The sequence below is a fragment of the Lygodium microphyllum genome, chromosome 5, assembly GCF_053477565.2.
Source record: "Lygodium microphyllum isolate KBCC chromosome 5, Lygodium_microphyllum_v1.1.10, whole genome shotgun sequence".
NCBI classification, from domain to species: Eukaryota; Viridiplantae; Streptophyta; class Polypodiopsida; order Schizaeales; family Lygodiaceae; genus Lygodium; species Lygodium microphyllum.
The window spans coordinates 46,490,233-46,512,857 of NC_141139.1; the positions used below are offsets into that span (position 1 = coordinate 46,490,233).

Genomic DNA, 22,625 nt, shown 5'->3' on the forward strand with positions numbered 1-22,625 from the left:
GCTATAGTGATTCCATATGCCCAAAGAAGCACTCAAGATACTGCTCTAGTCAACACAAACCTAAGAAGGCAACAAAAATGGATGCTTCAATTTTCATCATTCTTGCCGCTGAAGTCGCTTCATAATGTATGTAGCCCTCTTCACTTCCTCATCTTCTACTTCACAGCATAAAAGTATTGGACAGAACCCTGTCCTAAATTCATCGAAGGCATCTCAATCTTTGAAACTCTATTTACATGGCGTGTTTTCTTGGAGCTTTAGTTGTAAGAATGGACCAAGAATGATGATAATGAGATTTCTTCACCTACAATCAATGACCCTTACTTCCTCCATTTTATTAACCATAAATATAAGTTAGTTTTGTGTGATTGGGATGTACAACTGTTCGTGACAAATATTGGTTGAATCTTTCTACTCTACTTCATCTATCAACCCAATATGTTTTTCCCCAACCCATGCTACAAATGCAAGAAAATTGGACAATTTGTCATATTCTATCCGAAGGAAGCTTAAAACATTCAAAAAGACATACATGTGGTAGGAGGAACAACCACCCCTTCTCCAATGTTAACCTTAGTCCCCATACCCAATGAGCGCCAACCAAAATAAATGAAGTAAGGTTGATAGAAAAAGTAAAACAAAGTAAATGATCCTAAGGTGACACTTGTTTCTTACCCCCTCTATTAGCAGGTTTGTTAGCTCATGTGTGAGTCTATGCATGCCTACCAAGGCTGGGCACATTGCCTTTTATTTAGGCATTATTTTAGTAATTTTTGTGTGGCATTTGTGGCACTTTATGCCAGTCATCCAGCATCAAATGCTAGCTGACCAGCTACCATTTTAGGCCTATTTATTATGTGGCTCCTCCTCCTTCCATTTAATCATCATTATTCTTCAGATGGACTTTCTGTTAGAGAGAGGAGCCAATGCCACTGCCCACGTAGCCAATGACTCATTGTTGCACACGATTGTCTTGTGTTTGGTATCTGGATTACATTTCCCAAGCACATCTCTGATTTGTCTTCTTTGCAATGTTGTTCTCTTTTTCTTTCTCTTCTATCTTGTGTTCAGTAGTTTATTTCAACACTTGAATATGCTTCCATTCTGCACCACTTCTGACAAGGTATCAAATTGCAAGATCTAGGCTCCTGCTGCGATTTTTCTACTAATTATAGGTCTTTCTTCCCTTTGCTAATCAGGTGACCTGTTGCTAGTGGTTTTCGGCCTGTGTACTCAACTGTTGCCTGCGTTTTCAAACCAACAACCTACATTTTCAGCTTGCATATGGATTCCAGCCTGCAATCCTCAATTTGCTGCATTAAATGCTCAACCAGCCTGCATTTTTGGTTTTTCGCCTCTAACTATAGCTGGGCAACTATTTGTAGAGGCCATTTTTGTTGTTTTTGGTAGCATTTTAGTTTTTTTCTTTCATTTTACAGCAATCGCCCTTCATTTCTAATCAAATTTTTTGTTACACTACATATGAGCTCTCATTTTGTGAAGTCTTTGCTGTTGGTTTGGCTGTATTCCCTCTATTCTCTATCTTCTCTTCTCCTCTCCCAATGGCTCCTCTGTGCACTTCTACAAATGATAAGTTACATGGACCAGACTATCTTATCTAGTGTGCTGTCATGAAAGTCTGATTTGTGCAAAAGCAGATTTGGTACATTGTATTTGGAGCTATTTCTCAACCTCAGCATCCTCTCCTATTTCTAAAGATTTTGATGAGGACAACCATGCAAAAGAAATGCTTACATGGGATTTTGATGAGGACAACCATGCAGAAGAAGTGCTTACACTCTCTCTCTAGCATTGGAGAGTCGTGAGGGATAACATCACTTGGACTAGAAATTTAATGGGATCATTGAACCTCATCTATACACGTGCTCAGGTTCCAAAGAGGGGCATAGCTAGCACATCAATCAAAGTCTGGTAGGCTCAAATCCTAGAGTTGGGATTGACATCCATGTTCATGATGGGTTGTTCTTTGACAGAGAGCAAGATTGGCTCCTAGTCCAAGCTCACATGAGAGGATACTTTGGCGATCTAGCCAAAGGTAGAGAATCCATAGTCACATATGTTCAGAGGCATTTTTAACAGGATAGTCTTATATGCTACTACGAGACATAGAGACATGCTATGGTTCTTCTCTTTTTCAAAACCTGGTACAATTGACATCGACATCAGGCTCTCTCCAAGGTAGCTTCATGATAGCTTGATCACCCCCCACTGCTTGGATGTCCATGGTTCTACTCTGATGATTCTTTGTTGTATGGATTATGATTAGCCTTTATCATTGTATCAAATCCCCCATGATTTGAGAGAGGGTGTTAATAGGTTTATCAGCTCATGTGTGAGTTTATGCATGCCTATTAAGGCTGGCCACATTGCCTTTTATTTAGGCATTATTTTAGTGATTTTTGTGTGACATTTTATGCCATTCGAACAGTATTTAATGCTGGCCAACAAGCTGCCATTTTATGCCTATTTATTATGTGGCTCCTCCTCCCATTCAGTCATCATCATTCTTCAAGTAGACTTCCCATTGGAGGGAGGAGCCGTTGCCAATGCCCACGCAGCCAATGACTCATTGTTGTATGCAACTATCTCATGTTTGGCATATGAATTCCATTTCCTAAGCACATCTCTGATTTGTCTTATTTGCAGTGTTCTCTTTTTCTCTCTCGTCTTTTACTCAACAGTTTATTTCAGTACTTGTCTATGCTTCCATTGCTGCACCACTTCTGACACCCTCGAGGTCTTGATTATCCTTAGAGGATCGTGTTAAGGAACAAAAAGGGAGAGAACAACAAAGCACACATATCCATCCAGCTCAATTGGTTTCCCAAATCATTCTGTCAGCAATGGAGTTTAATTCAAAAATAGTTGCAGTTTCACTCACGAACAGAGGAATATGTAATGGCTGTTTCTTTTGCATTGGCAAGAGACTTCCTAAAAAAGCCTCTCCAGTTCAGCAGTTAGCAGACACAGTGATTTAGGGAAAGGGAGCCATTTTTGTAGCATTTACCCAGCCCAAACCTCTCAATGGTTGGATTTTTTGGCCTGTGTGATGATCTTACATACCACTGCAAGCATCACTGTGCCATGACCTCTTTGAAGAAATGTCACTAGGTCTGATATCTCTGGTGCTCCTTCAAGCATGCAAAACAAGGCCAATTTTTGTGTGGAGAAAATAGGCCACAGTGCTACAGTTGAAAGGGGATTTGTGGGGAAAAAACGTCATGCTAAAACAAACGGTTTCCACCAATAGGGGAAAGCCATAGCTGGAAGGATTTGTCACAATCGTCTGCTTTCTAGAACAAAAGGGTTTCATGACTCTTTCTCATGTGTTGCGCTGGTTGCAGAGTCTATCGTACACCAGGACTTTTGTGATGATGAGTACAATTGACATTACAATGGAATAGGGTGAGGTGCTAACTCATGCTTTATTTAATCATCCTCCACAATTTAGGGACTGAGGGCTTTTATACAACTGTGCTGAAGTGCACTATTAGTGCTTACTGCCAATCACTTCTATTCCTTGTAAAAATCCCCTACAAGAAAACTTTTGCATATCTATTCTCTTGAATAAAGCAAGTTTTCAAATTCCTTTTCTTAACCCTTGGCCTCTGGGTGAATCGGGTTCAGTACTCTCTGAATTTTGTACTTATTGGTGAGCTTTCACCCTTATGGGGTATTCCATACAAAAAGGAACACACAAATTTGCATGTTATAAAAACTTGAGAGAGAGAAAAGGGAAGGGGGGGTTAGGGAGGGAGAGACAGACAGACAGACAGACAGAGAACATTACACTTATTCACCAAAAAAAAAAAAAAAAAAAAAACATTACACGTTTCAGATAAAATAATAGAGTGGTAATTAATCCTTAAACATTCAAACAGAATAGACTAAATCAGGTCAAAAAGATGAATGATTGCATCCAACTCAACTGGACATGAAAAATATCTGGCAATAGGAATGATATCTTTTCCTCAAGAAACCAAGTGTTCCTTTTAATTCACAAGACTCACCCTTCAGGTGTAAACAAAAGATTGGTCTTTGTTTTCATTGGCAGCAAAGGATGATCAATCGATATACAAAACCTGTACAATCATCAAAAAGCAAAGAGTTATAACTGTGTGACAAAGCTGGAATTAGTCATGCTTAGAGTGTCAATGATACTCATCAAACAGCTCACCAAAATGGCATTGCAAAACACCAGACTCAAAACATGCAAACCCATAAATCAGAATTTTGTGAAATGCATGGGTGTTCGGTTCCAAAACAGACAAGTCCAAAGAAGGAATTTCCCAGCAAACATAAAAACTAAGTTTGTGATTATCATGAACAAAAAAAGCGCTTCTGGCCATGCAAACGCCCCATCAACCTTCTGTGTAGTTGACTCTCCAATATGACCAGCTCATAATTCTCAAGCCCAAATTCAACTGGCATACACTCAAGCTCAATTGCAAATATCAAGCACTCTATGTAACATCCAAATGTCAAGTAGCAGCTCCCATTGCAACAAAAGTTGAATGCCAAACAAGCACAAGAAGCTCAACACATCATGTATGTGACATCTAGACATCTAATATCCATATGGCAGACATCCAAAAGCATGGGATCCAAGTAGCTTGCAAAGCTCTTATTGTGGCATCCAAGTAGCATCCATAATAGTGAATGATAGCTAATGGTAATAAAACCAAGCTCTAATCTCAGCTCAATAGCATGGTAGAAGCAAAACCAAGCAAGTAAGATCAATGGTATATCTTAGTGTAGCATCCAAAGTGCTTTGGAAGCATCCAATGCAAATAGGCATATACTTTTTTCAAATAAATGACATTTAGCCCTATTATTACAATAATGAAATTTATGAGAAATTTGAGCCAAATGTGTGCTCAAATTAGTTCAGTAGCATCTCACATCAACGCCATATTATCCCCCAAGTATCCAACATCAATACATGTGCATACAGGCCTCCTGAGAAGCATGTACGATCTCTAAACAATGAAATAAAGCCTTCACAGCCTTGTAAAGCAATAGGTCTACTGATGTATACAGTAGTGAACTGAAGTGTATGAGCTCAAATCTCATGTCCAATTCTCAAAGCCAATGCCAAGGGTGCTACAGATGATTACCCAAATGCCAAAGGTCACATGGGAGGTGGGAGAGGTGTCAAATCAAACATGGGAAAGAGTTGCCTAAATAGGCATAAACACATGAGCTATTGATGAACGGGCTCCTTCAAATGTTGGCCTTATAACAATGCTCAATGGCCTCTAACAATGCCCTAGATTAAGCCTCAAAAGGTCATGAGGAATGTTGAAGAGTAATTGAAGACCAATACGAACCTCAAGAGGTAAAGCTATGGCTGCCAATAGGAAAATCCTACTATAGGGCAAGCTACTTGACAATTAGCCTAAAGGTTATCACATATTATTGGCTAAATTCTTTCAGCTCTTGTACAGCCCCAAAACTTTTTCTAAATTAAATACGAAGCTCGAGTTCTCAATAGGACAAATGGCTCAAAAAGTTCTATAAAAGGGCACCAATGTGTGACCACTCCATTTTGAACCAATCCCTAATTGTACCCTGCTACCATCAGCCTTTGCCAAGTACCTCCCACCTACATGCACATGAATCTTACTCAAACAGCACCCACTCCTCGATTGCTCAAACACAGAGATCTTCCTCCCTTGCTGATGTTTTGCCTACCTCTACAAAGGGAACAAGAGTGGTAGGCAGACCAAAAATAAATATGCCCAGCATTGCGTGCCTAAAAAGAACAAATTTAGCGCTTAACGCCAGAAATCCAAGCAGTTTGATGGCAATCGTTGTTCAAAGATCAAGAGAACTACCCAAATCCAAAGATTTGATTTATTTTGACTCCCAATCCAATCTCAGCCCCATTACTAGTAGTGCTGATCCATGGAGGCTAAGAGGGGGAACTCCCCAAGGAGGTATTGCAATTGCTTCACCCCCAAATGCCCAATACTATTAGTGGCTTGCCACATGCTATTGATCACAAACCACCCACCTCCATCAGTGCCTTACGGCTTGTCGAATTGGCTCCAGCCACCCCTATCACAAGGACGTGAAATCTTGAGATGCTTTAATCTTGCCGATAACATTTGATTAAGTTATTAATCAAATGACCAAGGTTTTTAGCACATGGCAGTTATTTCATGGTAGCAAGCTAAGGACCTTGAGGATGCAATGGGTGCCAAAGGCAAAAGTTGTAATAAGCTATGCTTGATAGATACGGGTGGTACTCGGTGTCAGATTTTAAGTAATTAATGCTAGTCTAAGGGTCAATAATTGCTCAAGGATACTTGAAAGACAAATTGGCCTAGTCAATTTAATTATTGACTGGTGAAATTAATTTTCTGAGCACTAAAATAATCATTAAATTAATATTCTGAAAATTAATTTAATAAGCTGGATAATGCTAGAAAATGGGATTGGAAGGTTGCCACTTGAAAAACTTGCCCATGCAAGTGGAAAAAACGTGTTTAGAGGCTGGCGGAATCTATTTCAGCTATTTAGAGAGAGAGAGAGAGAGAGGAGGCTTTTACAAAGCAAGGAGAGGCTATTGATGATTTCAACTACCAAGGATCAATCCTACGGCATGTGACAGCAATTTGGAGCCCTCTAGGAGTACGTGACAGCAGCCCAAGGTCCTTTTGGTGCAGGTGACAACAAACAGGAGGGGGAGCAATCTTTCTCGTGGTCCTAAGCTGTAGGTGACAGCTTCCATGGCTATCTGAGCAACGCAACAGCAGTTTTTCAGCGTACATTTCACTTTTATATAGTAAAGTGTACATTTCAACGTCCAAGATTGTATAGTAAAGTGTACATTTCACTTTTGTATAGCAAACCAACCGGCAAGTTGGTTTGAAGATTGTATAGTAAAGTGTACATTTCACTTTTGTGAATTTGTTAATTGCTGTAATTAGTGCTTAATCAGGTTATTTACCACCCTATCCAAGGAGGAAGGTTGGTTTCATACCCTCCCCCTCCTTTTTCCTTCCATTTAATTAGATTTTTTAGGATCTCTAGGCTAGTTACTTGGGATTCTTATGCTAGTCAGGTTTAGGTCTTTTAGGCTAAGGTAGCCTAATCCTTCTCTAGTCTAGCTAGATATTTAGGCTAATTATCAAGTCAAACTCATATGCTCAATGCCCTTAGGCTTAGTGCCTCTTTAGGATTCTTTCTTTTTCTTCTATTACACAGTCATCTAGGTTTATTATACACCTCTTCCTCTGCACTAAAAGCATCTCAAAATAAAGCACAAGTATGCAAATTTTCAAGATTCTCCTATGGTACTTAGATGTTGGGCTTGTCTTTCAATTCTTAGCAAACATTCCAAGAATCTATTGGTCATTCCAAGAATCTACTAGTTCTCATTGGGTTGAAGATATGGATTTCAGCTATGGCTTGGTGATTGAACCTCATTTTCTTCACCAACATGGAGATGGCAGTGGTGCTTCCTCTCCCATGACCGGGTTTCAAGCATCCTCACTTTCTTAACCAACATGGTAATGGAGATGGTGTTTCCTTGTCCAAGGTCAAGTTTAAAGCTCCTTTTCATGCTACGCAAAAACAACCAACCCATTTCAGCAAGTCCAAAACGTTGTTTCTGGAAACTATGGTTCAAAAAATCAATCTTCTCGTTCCATGCACGAGGAGTATGTTTAAAGCCATAGAGAGCCTTATTTAACCTGTATACCTTTCCATCTGAGGATGAGAGCCCAAGACGTTGCTCAACATAGATTTCCTCTTTCAAATCACCATTCAAGAAGGCTAACTTGATATCCAGTTGATACACCGGCCATATCCTATGGCTAGCCTAGGCAAAAACTATCACGATAGTGGCCATGCGTACCATAGGGGCAAAAGGTGCCATTAGACTCCACATCAAACTACTATGCAAATCCTTTGGCAACCAATCTTGCCTTGTGTTTATCCAATGTGTCATTGATGAGATTCGTGAATTGAAGACCCATTTAACTCCAATCACTGTCCAATGAACGGGTCACAGCACAAGCAGCCAAGTGTCATTCCACTCAATAGCTTAACTCCCACTCCATGGCCTTCCACCAATAGTGAAACTATAATGCTTCTCCAATTGATGTTGATTCCCAATCATGTATAGCATGGATCATCAACACATAATTGGTACATCCAAGCGCTCCTAGATGTGCCTAGGTCCATTGAGATTGTTGCAAGCCATCCTTCGATTGCCACTCTTGAAAAGGCCATCAATATGTGTATAATGGAATATATCACATGCCCAGCAAGGAGGAGACAAATACTCCCCCACTACTCTACCTCTGCTACAATCTCTAAACATCCATGGGCAAGGAATCCAACGGTGAAGCAATCTCCTCGGTAATAAGAGCCTCAGAAGCAACAAGCTCCACAAGCACTAACTCAAGTACCCAACTATCACCAATATCACCAAGAACACGGTGCTCCTTACTTCCCTCTGCAACTGGAAACTCAATGAACAGAACATCATACTCGTGTAGACATCCCTAGAGACTGGATCATAGATTCAGTAGGCTTGTGACCAAGAACTATAGCCAATGAACACGTGCTTCTTGGACTTTGGCTCAAACTTGTCATGTTCCTTTCTTGAAATGTGAACATAGACACCACATCTGAAAACCTTGAAATAAGATACATCAAGCTTTAATCCAAAATAAGCCTCAAATGCAGTCGTACTCGAAATGATTGAGGTGGGTGATCGATTAAGGACATGAACAACAATGGTCATTGCTTCAGCCCATTGACACTCTAGTATTTGCCAATGCTCCAAGTGTGGGTGTGCACAGAATGGCTCCTAAAGAAGAATCCTTAATAAAGACGATGTGCTCAATGAAGACAACCTAGATACCACTGTAGTAAGGCCATGAACTAAGAGGAGTGCAAAGCCCAAATTTAAAACATATAGGGTTTCCAAAATGAAGCTCGATAGATAGTCAAGCAATAGTAGCAAAGTGCCAGCAGCACTAATTGGCACTTAAAAATACCACCAACAATGACTATACCCTCTGCAATTTGATGAACCATATACGTATAGCAAATCTACTCAAGGAGTCATATGATTTTAAGCATCATTGCCAATGAGCGGAGGCTGCTCTAAAGACAAGACAACCAAAGAAGAAGGCTCCTCCATCTCATGAATGTAAATAAGCATCGACTCATAAGCAACAAGCGGAGCAAAGCTAGAGGAAGGCCAAGATGATTTAGCTCTTTTCTTTGCCCCCACACCAAGGAGAGGATATTTCTTCCAACACTTCTCCTCCAGATGGGTACCCTTCCCATAGTGTGGGTATTTACTTCCCCTCTGAAAATGCATCAAAGCCCAAAGAAGTCTCTAAGTGCTGAACTTGCTTCTTCTTGGTCTAGGCGAAACCAATCTTCCTTCTCAACTCACCTTGGTGAAAGCTAGGATATCCTAGCCAAACTAGACAACAATGGAACCATGAAACCAGCCTTACTTCTCGGATAGGGTGCTAAATAACCTGATTTAACACTAATTACAGCAAGCAAAAAATTCACATAAACTGAAAATGCAAATATTACCACTTTAATCTTGGATATTGTATACCTTTTTGGCCCCAAAATTTACACCCCTTGCAATATTTATTTATCTTTTATTTCAAATGGATAGAGTACAACTGAGATCCTCTAATCTCCTCTACTAATCCAAGTGTCTCTTGCTGCCAAAACTGACCAGCAAGCCTCCAAACCAATTTGGCCCTTGGTTTGCTTGGGGATTGGCCTTCACCCTACTCATTGAAAGAAAAATTCAGCCCCAAATCTAATATTGGCTCGTTGGCATCTCTCTGCCATTGCCATTGCTGAATATCGAACATTCACTATGCATCAGCTACCACAAACTAGTATTGGAGCTGAAGGCTGCTCGCCTCTCGAGTTCCATGCAGGCAGGCGACAGACAGACAAGCCACCCAAGCTATAGGCCACATAGGTGCAAGCACAGGTGCAAATCTGATATTGACTGGCTAGCATCTCTTTTCCATTGCCATTGCTGAATATCGAACATTCACTACACGTCGACTACCACAAACTAGTATTAGACCTGAAGGTTGCTCGCCTCTCGAGTTCCATGTAGGCAGGCAACAGATAGACAGGCCACACAGGTGCAAGCATAGGTGGCAGGTCAAAGACGAATGGATCACACTCGTCTTCACTCCGGATTTTAGTCGGCGACAGGCAGGCCACGTCAATGCAAGGGACACGCGACACACGCAGTTCGACAGACAAGCAGGTGGTGACTAAAAGACCATGTTAGCAAGAAGCGACAAACACGAGGTGCCAATCAAGCCATGTTACAAGCAGTTCGGCGGCAACTCCCAAGCGCAAGTCACATGCTGCCTGACCTGCCAACAGGTCTTTTTTTTTTAGAATTTGTTTTTTTCTTTGGTGCTCTACGAGTTGTCACATGTGCATAAGCACAACTCGACAAACCTCAAAGATTTGGCACGCATTTACTGCAAGAATTTTGGGATTTTGGAGTATGCATGAAAACTTTACTTGCCTGTGTAAAATTTGTGGAATTTTGCACACTCTTGGGTCTCAGAAATTGGGGCTTTTCACATACGTACAGAAATTGCAATAGAGCAAGTACAATTCTTGAAATTTTGACACATTGAGCCTCATACAATTTGGGGCTTTTGCAAAATTTGCAAAAAATGGGTCAAATTTGGTCTTGGTATATACTTGCAATGCAATTTCTATGCAAATTGAGCACATTGGACCCCAAACAAATTTGGGGCTTTTTGCAAAATTTGTGAAATTTGGGCAAAATTCGCTTATGCAATCCATTCAGAAGTTATGTCTGATGTAATTTGAGCTGTTTGAGCACATAAATTTTGGGGCTTTTGACTGTGGAAGTCAAATTCATGCCCGTGGATATATTTGGAGCAGAAATTGCAGCAAAAATTTGGGGCTTTTTCATGAAATTGATATATTAGCCCGTGACACGGCTGCAATTGCTTGTGGTGGGCTGTAGCACACATTTCATACCTCTGAAAATTGATTTGCAGATCTGAAATTTCTGCAATTACTTGAATTTACATTGCTGGTTGATACTTGCTTCGTAGCTTGGGCATTTGTATGACACTTGGGCTCACATTTGTTGACTTTAAGTCACTTTTGAGCTGTAAATCATGGCTGGAAGAAGTGATAACAGCAATCTTTTGCACATCAAGAAGCTTGAGGGTGCACACAACTTTGCTATATGGTAGAAGCAATGCTATAACGTCTTGGTGCAGAAGAAATAGGTGAAGCTTGTAAAAACAAAAGGGGTAAAACCAGCAACCATGGATCCAAATGAGTGGGATGAATTAGATGAGCTTGCACGCTCTACCATGTATCAACGACTTGAGGAGTTATATGCTCAAAAAAGTGCAACCAGCAAGGTCTATTGGTTGAAAATTTTTATAGACCTTCGTATAAAGGAAAGTACAGCCATCTTTGTACATTTGAATGATTTTAACTCTATTTTCAACCAACTGATTGCTTTGGAGTTTCACATTGATGAGGAGTTCAAGGCAACATTCTTGCTATGCACTTTGCCTGAAAGTTGGGATACCTTTAGGACAGGAATGAGTAATTCTAAGGTTATCCTATTATATTCAGATGTGGAGAGCTCCTTACTCATGGATGAAGCTCAATAGGCAAAATATTCAGCAAACAAGTCTTCCAATGCAGTGCATACTAGAGGCAAATCCTAGCAAAAAGGTAACTCTGACAACAAAGCACACAACAAGTCTCATGGAAAAAATGTAGAGTGTCATCATTGTGGCAAGAAAGGGCAATTCAAACGGGATTGTTTTAAGTGGAGGAAAGAGAAGGACAAGAACAAAAGCACTAATGATAATAAAGATGAGAAAAAGGACAACCAATATGCAAAGAAGAGCAATGTGAAGATGGAGGAAGTCAATGTAGTCAGTCACGAGAGTAACAATGGCAGTGATGTACTCTTTGCTGCTTCTTTTAGCGCACATTCATTGATTGCAAATTCCAATGATGACATGCACACTTGGATCCTTGATTCAGGTGCTTCATTCCACATAACACCACACCGTAAGTGGCTTTCTGACTACAATGGTGGCAAACATGGTATATTCCACTTAGGGGACAATTATGCATGTAACATTGCAGAGATTACCAATGTGCAATTGGCATTTCAACACAGTTCAATGTTCACTTTGCATAATGTGAGGCATGTACCTCAACTAAAGAAAAGCTTGACAAGCACAGGGCAACTAGATGATGAAGGCTATCACACCACCTTTGGGGATAGCAAATGGAAGATATGTAAGGGCTCTAGGATTGTTACTAAAGGCTCTAAAAGTGATACTTTGTATCCATTACACGTATCTAGTGTGCGTGATCATGTTGTCGCCATAACCAAGCAGCCAAGCATGTCTTTGTAGCATAGCCGATTGGGATACATGACTCAAAATGGAATGGAAGTGCTGTCTTGTTTGGATTATTTACCATGTCTGAGGTATGCTAATTTTGACCATTGTGATCATTGTATTTTTGGCAAGCATGCTCAAACATCATATAAAACGTCTCTTTCATTAAAATATTCACCCTTGGAGTTGGTACATTCAAATGTATGTGAGATGTCAAGGTTGTCTCTAGGGGAAAAGAAATATTTTATCACTTTTGTTGATGATGCCACACGCAAAGTACAAGTTTATCTGATCTGTGTAAAGACGAGGCTTTGGATAAGTTTAAAAGTTCCTCGCACTTGCTGAAAATATGACCAGCAAGACACTAAAGTGTCTTCGCTCTATCAATGGTGGAGAATATGTGTCAAAAGCCTTTCAAACCTTTTGTGATAGCAAAGGGATAAAAAGAGAGCTCATTGCCCCTTATAATCCACCTCAAAATGGTGTCGCAGGGCATATGAATAGGACCATACACGAGAAGGTTCATACCATGCTATCTCATACTGCATTACCTCATGGAGACTATTATGATAGCTAGACACTTGATAAATCGGTCACCCAACACGTCCTTTTTTTGGTTTTGGAGGGGGGATATATATTTATCAAAAGCCTTTCAGGCCTTTTGTGACAACAAAGGGATAAAAAGCGAGCTCCCTGTCCCTTATAATCCGCCCCAAAATAGTGTCACAAAGCATATGAATAGGACCATACACGAGAAGATTCATACCATGCTATCTCTCATGCTGCATTATCTCATGGATTTTGGACAGAGGTTGATATGACAGCTGTACACTTGATAAATCTATCACCAAATAGGTCCTTTTTTTGGTCGTGGTGGTGGGGGGAGGGGGGAGGCCTCAAGAAGTGTAGTTGGGAAAGCCACTTTCACATACACACTTGAGAGTGTGTGGCTACGAGACATATACGCAAGGAACGATGCAACAAATTGGAGCCAAAGTCTTGTAAATGCATTTTTCTAGGATATGGTGCCGAGGGAAAAATGGCAAGGGAGAAATGGGGTATAAATTATAGGATCCAGATAAAAGGAAAATTGTACACAGCAATGATATTACCTTCCAAGAAGATCGCATGCATAAACAACCTGAAAAAACAAAGGAATTCAAAAGGGTTGTGTTCCGAGAGGAAATACATGTAGGATAACAAAGAGTGCCCATTGTATAGCAGTAGATACCTGCTATAAATGATCCTATAAATGCAGGGAATGATGCTGAATTTAATCAGCAAGAAGTTGCCCATGATATACCATAGTTTTAACAAGAAAATGTGCCTTTGGAACAGCCAAAACAAATAGGACAACATGTTGAACCCTTTAAATAGCAAGCTGTTAATGCAAATTTGTAGGCTAAATAGTCACTAAACACTAATTGTTGGGTCCATAGGTCGACACAAAATACCAAACAGCCAAATAGGTTCGTTCGTAATGAGAATTATGTTGTTAATTATATCATGTGGAGAAATTGTGGTGAACCGTCATGCTCCAAGGAAGCAACGGACAAAGAGGACAGCAAGAAATGGCATAAAGCTACGCTCTCAAAGATGAAATCTCTAAAGAAAAGTGGCACTTGGGATTTGGTGTATTTGCCTGAGGGGTAGAAAACCTTATTATGCAAATGGGTTTACAGGATGAATGTCACTTTTGGTTCCTCGCCAAAGTACAAAGCACGGATAGTTGCCAAAGGATATAAGAAGAAACATGGGATTGACTTTGATGAGATCTTTTCTCATCTAGTCAAAATGACTACTTTGCAAACCATGTTGGGCTTGGTTGCATACAAGGATATGGAACCCATACAAATGAATGTAAAGACTACTTTTTACATGATTTGCATGAGGACACATATATACAATAGCCAAAAGGTTTTATGGCTAAGGGACAAGAAAAGAAGGTATGTAAACTCAACAAAAGCTCATATAGGCCGAAACAAACACTGCACGAATGGTATCATAAGTATGATACATTTATGCAATCTCAAGGATTTAAAAGAAGTCAAGTGGATCACTGTTTATATACCAAGAAGGCAACAGATGGCAACCTTACTATCCTAATTTTATATGTGGATGACATGCTAATTGGTGGTAGGGATATTCATGCATTAGGCACGGAAGCAGAACCTACATAGTAGCTTTGATATAAAGGAACTTGGAGAAGTAAATCATATACTTGGCATGCATATACTTAGGGATAGATTGAAAGGTCTTCTTTATCTATTGCAACAGCAGTATGTATCCAAGATTTTGCAACGTTTCAATATGAAGGGAGCAAAAGAAATTGGTGTACCATTGTCTCCATATGTGAAACTTGGTGCAAAGGACAATCCTACATCTGATGATGAAAAGGTTGAAATGGCCAAGATCTCGTATGCTTCAGCTGTGGATAGCTTGATGTATGCTGTGGTTGCTACACATTCTGACATAGCATTTGCAGTGGGAGTGGTTAGCAAGTATATAGCACATCTTGGTAGAAAGCATTGGGAAGCAGTGGCAGGTATCATGAGGTATCTTAAGTGCACAAAGGATTTGTGCATCTGCTTTGGAAAGCAAAATGCATCTGTCATTAGCTTTACGGATGCAAACTATACTGGTCAAACTAACTGTAGGAAGTCTACTTTAGGGTTGTATTCACCTTCACAAGGGGAGTAATTTCATGGATCTTACATTGTCTACTACACAGGCAAAGTATGTGACTACCACTAAGGCATTCAAGGAGGCTTTGTGGCTTTCACGTCTGGTGGAAGAGCTTGACATTACTAAGACTCCTATCCTCCATTGTGATAGTCAAAGTTCTATCATGCTAGCACGGAATCCCGTCTTTCATGCAAAGACGAAGCACATACAGGTGAAGTATCACTTTATCACGGATGTAATTGACAGCAAAAGCATTGAGCTTGTCAAGATACACACAGATGATAATCCTACAAATCTTCTCACGAAGGGACTTCTAGCAGAGCAGTTTGCTCATTGCCGACAAATGATGGGAGTTGGATAGTATATGTGTTTTAGCTTTGTACATACTTAGACTTAGCTAATTCTTTTCTCAACCTTAAGGCACACTGCCTTTAGGTGGGAGATTGTTGGGAATAAAGGGCCACCGTGCCTTTTATACGTGCTCGGGTGTGAACACACCCTTAGCACTTGTGCTTTAGTACTTTATATATAACTATCACAAAAGCCTAAGAGAGGTACAACTCTTTGTACCCACATGTCGCGCATCTCACTCTCCCTCACTCTACTACTGCTCACACTTTCTCTCTCGCCGCCATTGCCATTGCTGAATATCGAACATTCACTGCACATCAGCTACCACACAAACGGATGGCAAAAGGCAGCACCAGAAGCTAGAGGAGAGTTGCAAAAGTCGGAGTGTACTGAATCTGCAAGAAAAAAATGATGACCAGCCAGTGGAGAACTGCTAGCAGCTATATATAGCGGAAACATGCCAAATCTGGCCAGTTACTACCAAATGATGTCAAAAAACTGGCCAACCTGCCAAATCAGCAATTCTCACCTATTGGACAGGCTGGTTGCCTTATCAAACTAGTGTAAATGCACCCTCCAGCCACTGAAAAAGAGAGAGAGAAAGGGACAGTAAAATGCTGAAGACTGCAGAAAATGGAGTGCTAAATACAAAGGCAGAGTATGTACAAGAGGTTGTATGCATATCAACACTGAGGATCTCTCAACCTGCACAAACACGGGAGTACAGAAGACTAGGAAGCAGCCTGGCCTAAATAGGCTGAAGAAAAAACAAAATAATGATCCAGCTGACTACACAATCCAACTGCCCTGCCACATGGCAGTCTTGTCCGCATTGCCCATGGCTCCTGCCCACTGCCCAAAAACCTGCCCATGCTGCCTTGCATTGCTGCCCGCTGCCCATCCATGCCAGCCTGCGTGCCCAATTTGCCTACCCACTACCGGGTGCCCATATCTAGGAGGTGCCAAATCCTCTAACAAGAGGAGAATGTACCGCAATCACCCACTGTTTCCAGCCCCAAAAGAGTTGTAGATCTGGACACCTTGCAAAATGTTAATTTGCTGCCTAATCCTCCCAAACCAGGTTCAGCAAAGTTGTGAATTGCTCCAAAATGTGCATCCATGTATTGTCCCAAAACTGACCCAAACTTGACATTTGGCAAATTTTCATTTTCATTAGGGCCTCCACATGCAAGTCTGATCTCATTTTAAAAAAAACCTTCAAGGCTGCCCAGTCTCAATTTTAAACTTCTAAGCTTTTTGAACCTGAAAGTATTGAAACTTTCCATAAACCTGAGTCTAGGGCATTAAACCATTTAACTGCCTAATCCCATGATACCAAAAGTCATTTCCAAGGGGTTATTTAATGTCCTTAACCAACATTTGACTCAGGTACCCCATGTGCACCTACCACAAAAACTCTTGCCCCGATGTGCCCCATTGCCCAAGCTAGAATTGTTTGTCATCATGACACATTCAACTTAATCTCACATATGCACAACATAAGTGTCCTAACATTAAATTAAAGAATTCATGACCTTGTGACATCTACACCAAGCGTGATCAATAAAGACCCTCTTGTAGCTGGTTTGGGTTCCATCTTGGTAATAAAGAAAGAGTTATTATTTAAAGTTGATGCGCAAGAGGGAGAAAATGAATGGAAAAAGGTATGTTTGTTGAATGTTGACACATCAAACCTATAATATAACAAAGTGCCCTAAAAGGCAATATTGGACAACACAAGTTAGCAAATCCTTTTTTGAGGCTTTCTAGGTAATCGACTACGTGAATGGGTCAATCCAAGTTAAAAAAGGCCAAGTATTAGCCTATCAAATATATTGCCATGAACAATAACGATACGTTGACCTACTCCAACCTTGACACCTAACTCATCACCATCATGGCGTCTTACCTGCTTGCATGTCAGCCATGTAAGCAATGCTTTGACGCTCCTAGGCTCCAAACTAGGGTAACCACAGAACGCATCTCAGCAAGAGCGAAACGTGAAACACATTTCATGACTGAAATGTTTCAGCCGTGTGAAATGTCCAAATGTTCCAAACTGAAGATTTTACGCTTTTTTTAAAAACGTTTTTCTATCAGCCGCTTTTTAGTCAAATGTTTTATTGATAAATGTTTTATATCGGCATTTTTAATCAAAACGTTTCAGGCTGAAATGCCATTTTTAAAAAATGTATTTCTGTCAGGCGTTTTATATTCAAAGTCCAACGTTTTATTAATAAACGTTGATTAAACGTTTTGTTAGACGTGTCGGCCATTTTTTAGTAGTATATTATTAATAAACGATTGATTAAAATGGGCCAAGTAGACAAACCTCAAATGTCAACGATCAAACGCATACGGATTCCGGTAATCTAAGGAAACGACTCACAAGTAGTCAACGCATCAATCCGGGTGACGTGGATTGGATTCTAATTGACAGACAAGATTCATAGTCGACATCACTCAAGCACGCATCTCTCTCTCTCTCTCTCTCTCTCTCTCTCTCTCTCTCTCTCTCTCTCCGTGACTTGAGTGACCCAGTCATGACTCATGGCTAGTCAATTTTGCTTCTCTACCCAAATCTGAATAAATTTGTGTCCCCCAAATGTTGAAATTTTACCCCAAATCTAAACCAAAATTTTCCCAAATCTTGAAAATTTACCCCAAATCTGAATAATTGTTCCCAACTCCCAAGTCTTAAAACTTCTAAATAATTTTATGACCAAAGATTTAGGGCAAGATTTAGCCCCAAACCTGAAATTTTTGGTTGTTTCATAGATTTAGCCCCAAAACTGGAAAATTTTGCCCCAAATCCTGAAATTTTATTCCAAACTATATCCCAAATGTGAAGAATTTTGTTCCTAATCTGAAAATACAGTTGGAGATTATCCACAACTTTTCTATATCTTAAATTTTGAAGGTTCTAGCATGCTTTCAAAATTGTCTCATAAACTATTTGTTTATTTCCTCTTTCTTTTGCCAGTTCAAGATGGTTAGAAGAAGTGCTCGCAGAAACCAAGCACCTCGCATTCAAGCCAACACTCCTAATATTTGGCAAGAAGTAATCATCATCAAACAGGTATCCCAAATCCAGCTCAAGAAAGTGGATATGTAAGCATTGAGGGGAGGTGCTTGCATATGGTGTCACTAGAATAAAGGCCCATTTTACATGGGTAAGTGCTGAGGGAATAGGTGGATGCACTGGGGTCTCTAAGGCTATATTTTTGGCCAATGGTGGAGACCAATCACGATGGTTGAGTATCATGGGAAAGCTAAAAGGTCCTATCGAACATGATAAGCTCAACATGATTGTAGAGAGAAAGAAGGAGATTAATAGAGGCCAAGCTTCTCAGACTCAAACACAAGCAAGTGGTGGGTTTGAGACAATAGCTACATCCAGTCATGAGCCTAGCACTCCTAGCACCGTGGATGTGTCATCAGTTGGGGCTAATACTCCATGTGCTAGTGCTAGGGCACCATCGGTTACTGATACCCCAAGTGCTAGTATTGTGCCTAGAGCACCTCCAATGCCTATTGGGCAAGGCCCTTCTAGTAAGGGAGCATGTGTATCATCACGCCCAAATACATTGCAACAAAGTTGAGCACCTAGCTCTTGAAGAAAGCTGAAATTGCAAAAGAAATATTTTTTTATCAGTGTAACACTACCTTTCATGTTGCTTGCACAGGTTCCTATAAGAGATAAATCAATGTTGTTTCAACTGCAATTGCTACAAGAGCCCCCATCACTCCTGCTAATTCAAAGGCTCTAAGGACCACTAGCCTCAAAAGCAAGGTTGATTTGATTCTCATGAGATTTGAGGGTCATAGAGCATCATGGGAAAAATACGAATGCATAATCATTTCAGATGGTTGGAAAGACACCCGCAAGTGCCACTTAATGAATATCTTGGTATCTTCTTGCATTGGAACAACATTTCTTAAATCTATAGATCTATTTGGTCATGGTGTACAAATCACAAGTATCTTCTTGTTTCAACTTGTAATTACAATTTAGATTTTTGTAAATTTTATATTTATCCAACCATCCATAGTCTATAACTTATCTAACTACTCCTATAGCGTACCAAAAGAGGTCATATTTCACCGTATCAATGAAGCAATTCAAGAGTTTGACAACAACCATGTTGTACAGGTCGTAACAGATAACGCAAGCAATTGTAAGAGCATGGGAGACCAATAAGAGGCCTGAGGACACCATGCACAGCCCACTCCATTGACTTGATGATGGGGGACATTGGATTGATTCCTTGGGTTGCACTTATTGTGGAGAAGGCTTCAGGGCTGGTCAGCTTTATTCTATGAAAGTCATTTGCCCACAGTTTGTTCAGACATCATTGTCAGTGGGAGCTTGTAAAACCAAACAAAACAAGATTTTATTATATTTTCCTAGTTTTATGCAGGTATATGAGTTTTTAATCGAATTATAATTTTCGAGTCATAGTCCTTACTACAATTATGATTTACGACTTATAGTCATGCCACGTCTCTTAATACACACATGGTTAATCCCAGGTTGGTGAAGTGCAAGGATTCATTGAGGCGTATGGTAGTGGATCAAGAGTGGTTGGATTGGTCAAAAGCCTCTACTCTAGATGCCACGAATATCATGCACACAATCTATAATGTTGAGTTTTAGAGAGATGCAGATGGACTACAATGTGCACTACTACCTATAGTGTCATTGTTACAGCTATGTGATAGCGAAGAAGCTACCATGGGCCTTTTGTACGAGTTTATGAAAAGACTTCGCAATGTCATTCGCAATTACACTTCGCAATTACACTGTGTTGTAAGCTAACAAGTAAGGAAATATAAGTTTTTTTTCATTCCATGTCATATATCGCAACCCACCTCTTAGAAGTTACGTTTGAGACTTGATTCAAGTCTTCACTCTTGCATCTTTTGACTATATTTGTGCAGGGTATCCCAGATGACTCGAATATTTGAGCACAGATGGAATTGGTTTCGACGCCCAATCCATTTTGTTGCACATATTCCCCACCCTACGTGGAGAAAAGACTTTCGACATATAGATACAACATTATGTCAGGTAGCCCATTGGATTGATTGTTCACACAACCATTTTATTTGCGATGTACTTTGTATTTTGCCTCAAGGGCTTTTCAAAGGTATCATTAATAGATTTTTCATTTCTTGGAAAAAAACACCAATGTCAAGATGGACTAAATACTTGGAAAAAGTGTATCCAAAATCTGCTATGCAAAACAACATTGAGGATGATCTCCTAGCCTATAGGGGGAACGGAAATGCACAATTTCCAAGACAAATATCAAAAGATGAGGATAATCTAGCTCTTCCGGTATCTTGGTGGGAGAAGTTTGGGGGGTTAACTCCAACTCTTCAAACGGTAGCTTTGTGAGTATTATCACAACCTGTCAATTCTTCAACAGCCCAGTGTCGTTGGAGCATTATGGGCAATATCCACACCAAAGATCGCAATAGGTAATGATAAATATAAACCTTTGAAATAAGCCAGTGACTTAAGAAGCAATCTAAATATTATGACTTATATGTATACCCTTTGATTTTGTAGGCTTAGCACTAGCCAAATGAAAAGGTTGGCATATACAAATGCCAACCTTTGAGTTCTTGAGAAAATAGGAGCTTTGGATGGTGAGGGGTCGGCAACTTGGACACCACATCAGCTTGGCCCTAGGAAGATTGTTGTGAGAGCAGCAAATGTGACAATGTTGCAGCCCCAGACCCCTAAGGATGATGTATGACTTCACCTATGAGGACATTGAGAGGATGAGGCACCAAACCCAATCCTCTACACGTCGACGTCGCAAAGTTGCAAAGTCATCTACTATAGCTGCTACTCCTATTCCTCATCGCCATGCCTAAGCCTTCTAGATTGACACCGAGTTCATTTGAGGGTGGCAATGAGTGATGATAGTTCTAGTGAGAGTGCTAGACAATAGTGCTTTTGGGATTTGAGAATTAGAAATTAAGGATCTTGAACTATTCACTTTTTAAGAAATGTGTGCATCACTACATTGTAATTTGTATTCAATGATCGATCATGATTCATTGATTTCTCATTGTCCGGACTCTCGAGTCTTAACTTGGAACTTTTATCGTAAGTTGTAATTTAATGTTGATGACTATTATTTATGAATCACGATTTGTATTCTTTGGGCCTTCAAGGGATTTGTGAATCAAATTCACGGTTCATGTAAACTAATTAGTTGCCTATAGCCTAATTCTTGAACTTGTAACTAGTTTGATGTCTGGAGTCTTGAGTCTCAACTCTTTAGCTTATGATTCTTATAGATTGTTTATAAGTGAAATTGGATACTTGCACATGCCATATGATGCTTCTCAAGTCTTTAACACTTGTATAAAATCAATATTGAGACTTGTAAGAAAATATATCTTATATGTATTATTCAGCCGTTCCAGCCCTATTCAGTGCCATCATCTGCAGCCCTCACCACCTCTAGAGCTGCATATCACCATCTTCTAGAGGACAGCGACAGCTGGTTGTCATCTCTCATCCAGGTCATCATCATCCTGTAGTTGTTCATCATCATTGGAGAGCTGCCACTGCTGCATTTTAATCAGCCTGTTGCTGCCCATGCTGGCAGCTGTGTTTCCAGCCTTTGCACATGCTGCACCAGCCCATAGTGCTGGTATTATCAGTCAGCCCTCAGTCTCTCGCTGGTTCACACCAGTTCCTGGAGGAACCAGCCCTGCGTTCTCACACTTGGAGGTCTGCTGGTTGCTGTGTTTTGCTGCCACACTGCCGTGGACAGCCTTCTGTACCCTTTCATCATCCAACATCACGCTTGGTGGTTTGTTGCCCTCAGGACCCATATCCCCACACCAAATGTTAAGCATCAGCCTAGTGTCATTAAGAGGTTGATGAAGTTCATTATACACTCTGTTGGGCCCATGCAATCAGGATAGAAACTTTGCATATGGTAAATTCTAACACAGTTGTATGTTTCACTTACTTACAAGTTACATGTGCACTTGCACAACCAACTAGCATAGAATCCATAGCAATCGAGCATTCTGCATTTACCTGCATCCTTGCAGCTTTGCATCATGCACACACTCATTGCATCAAAACGGTACACAATTTTCATT

General features: G+C 40.3%; 1 protein-coding gene across 1 annotated transcript in view; it reads right to left on the bottom strand.

Annotated features, from left to right (window-relative positions):
- Positions 1–22,625, bottom strand: part of LOC148035774 (E3 SUMO-protein ligase SIZ1-like) — a 70,517-nt gene that overhangs the window by 43,772 nt on the left and 4,120 nt on the right. The window contains exon 7 of the mRNA XM_087677789.1: positions 4,032–4,103. Coding sequence (XP_087533915.1) covers positions 4,032–4,103 — 72 coding nt within the window. The remainder of the gene's footprint in view (positions 1–4,031; positions 4,104–22,625) is intronic.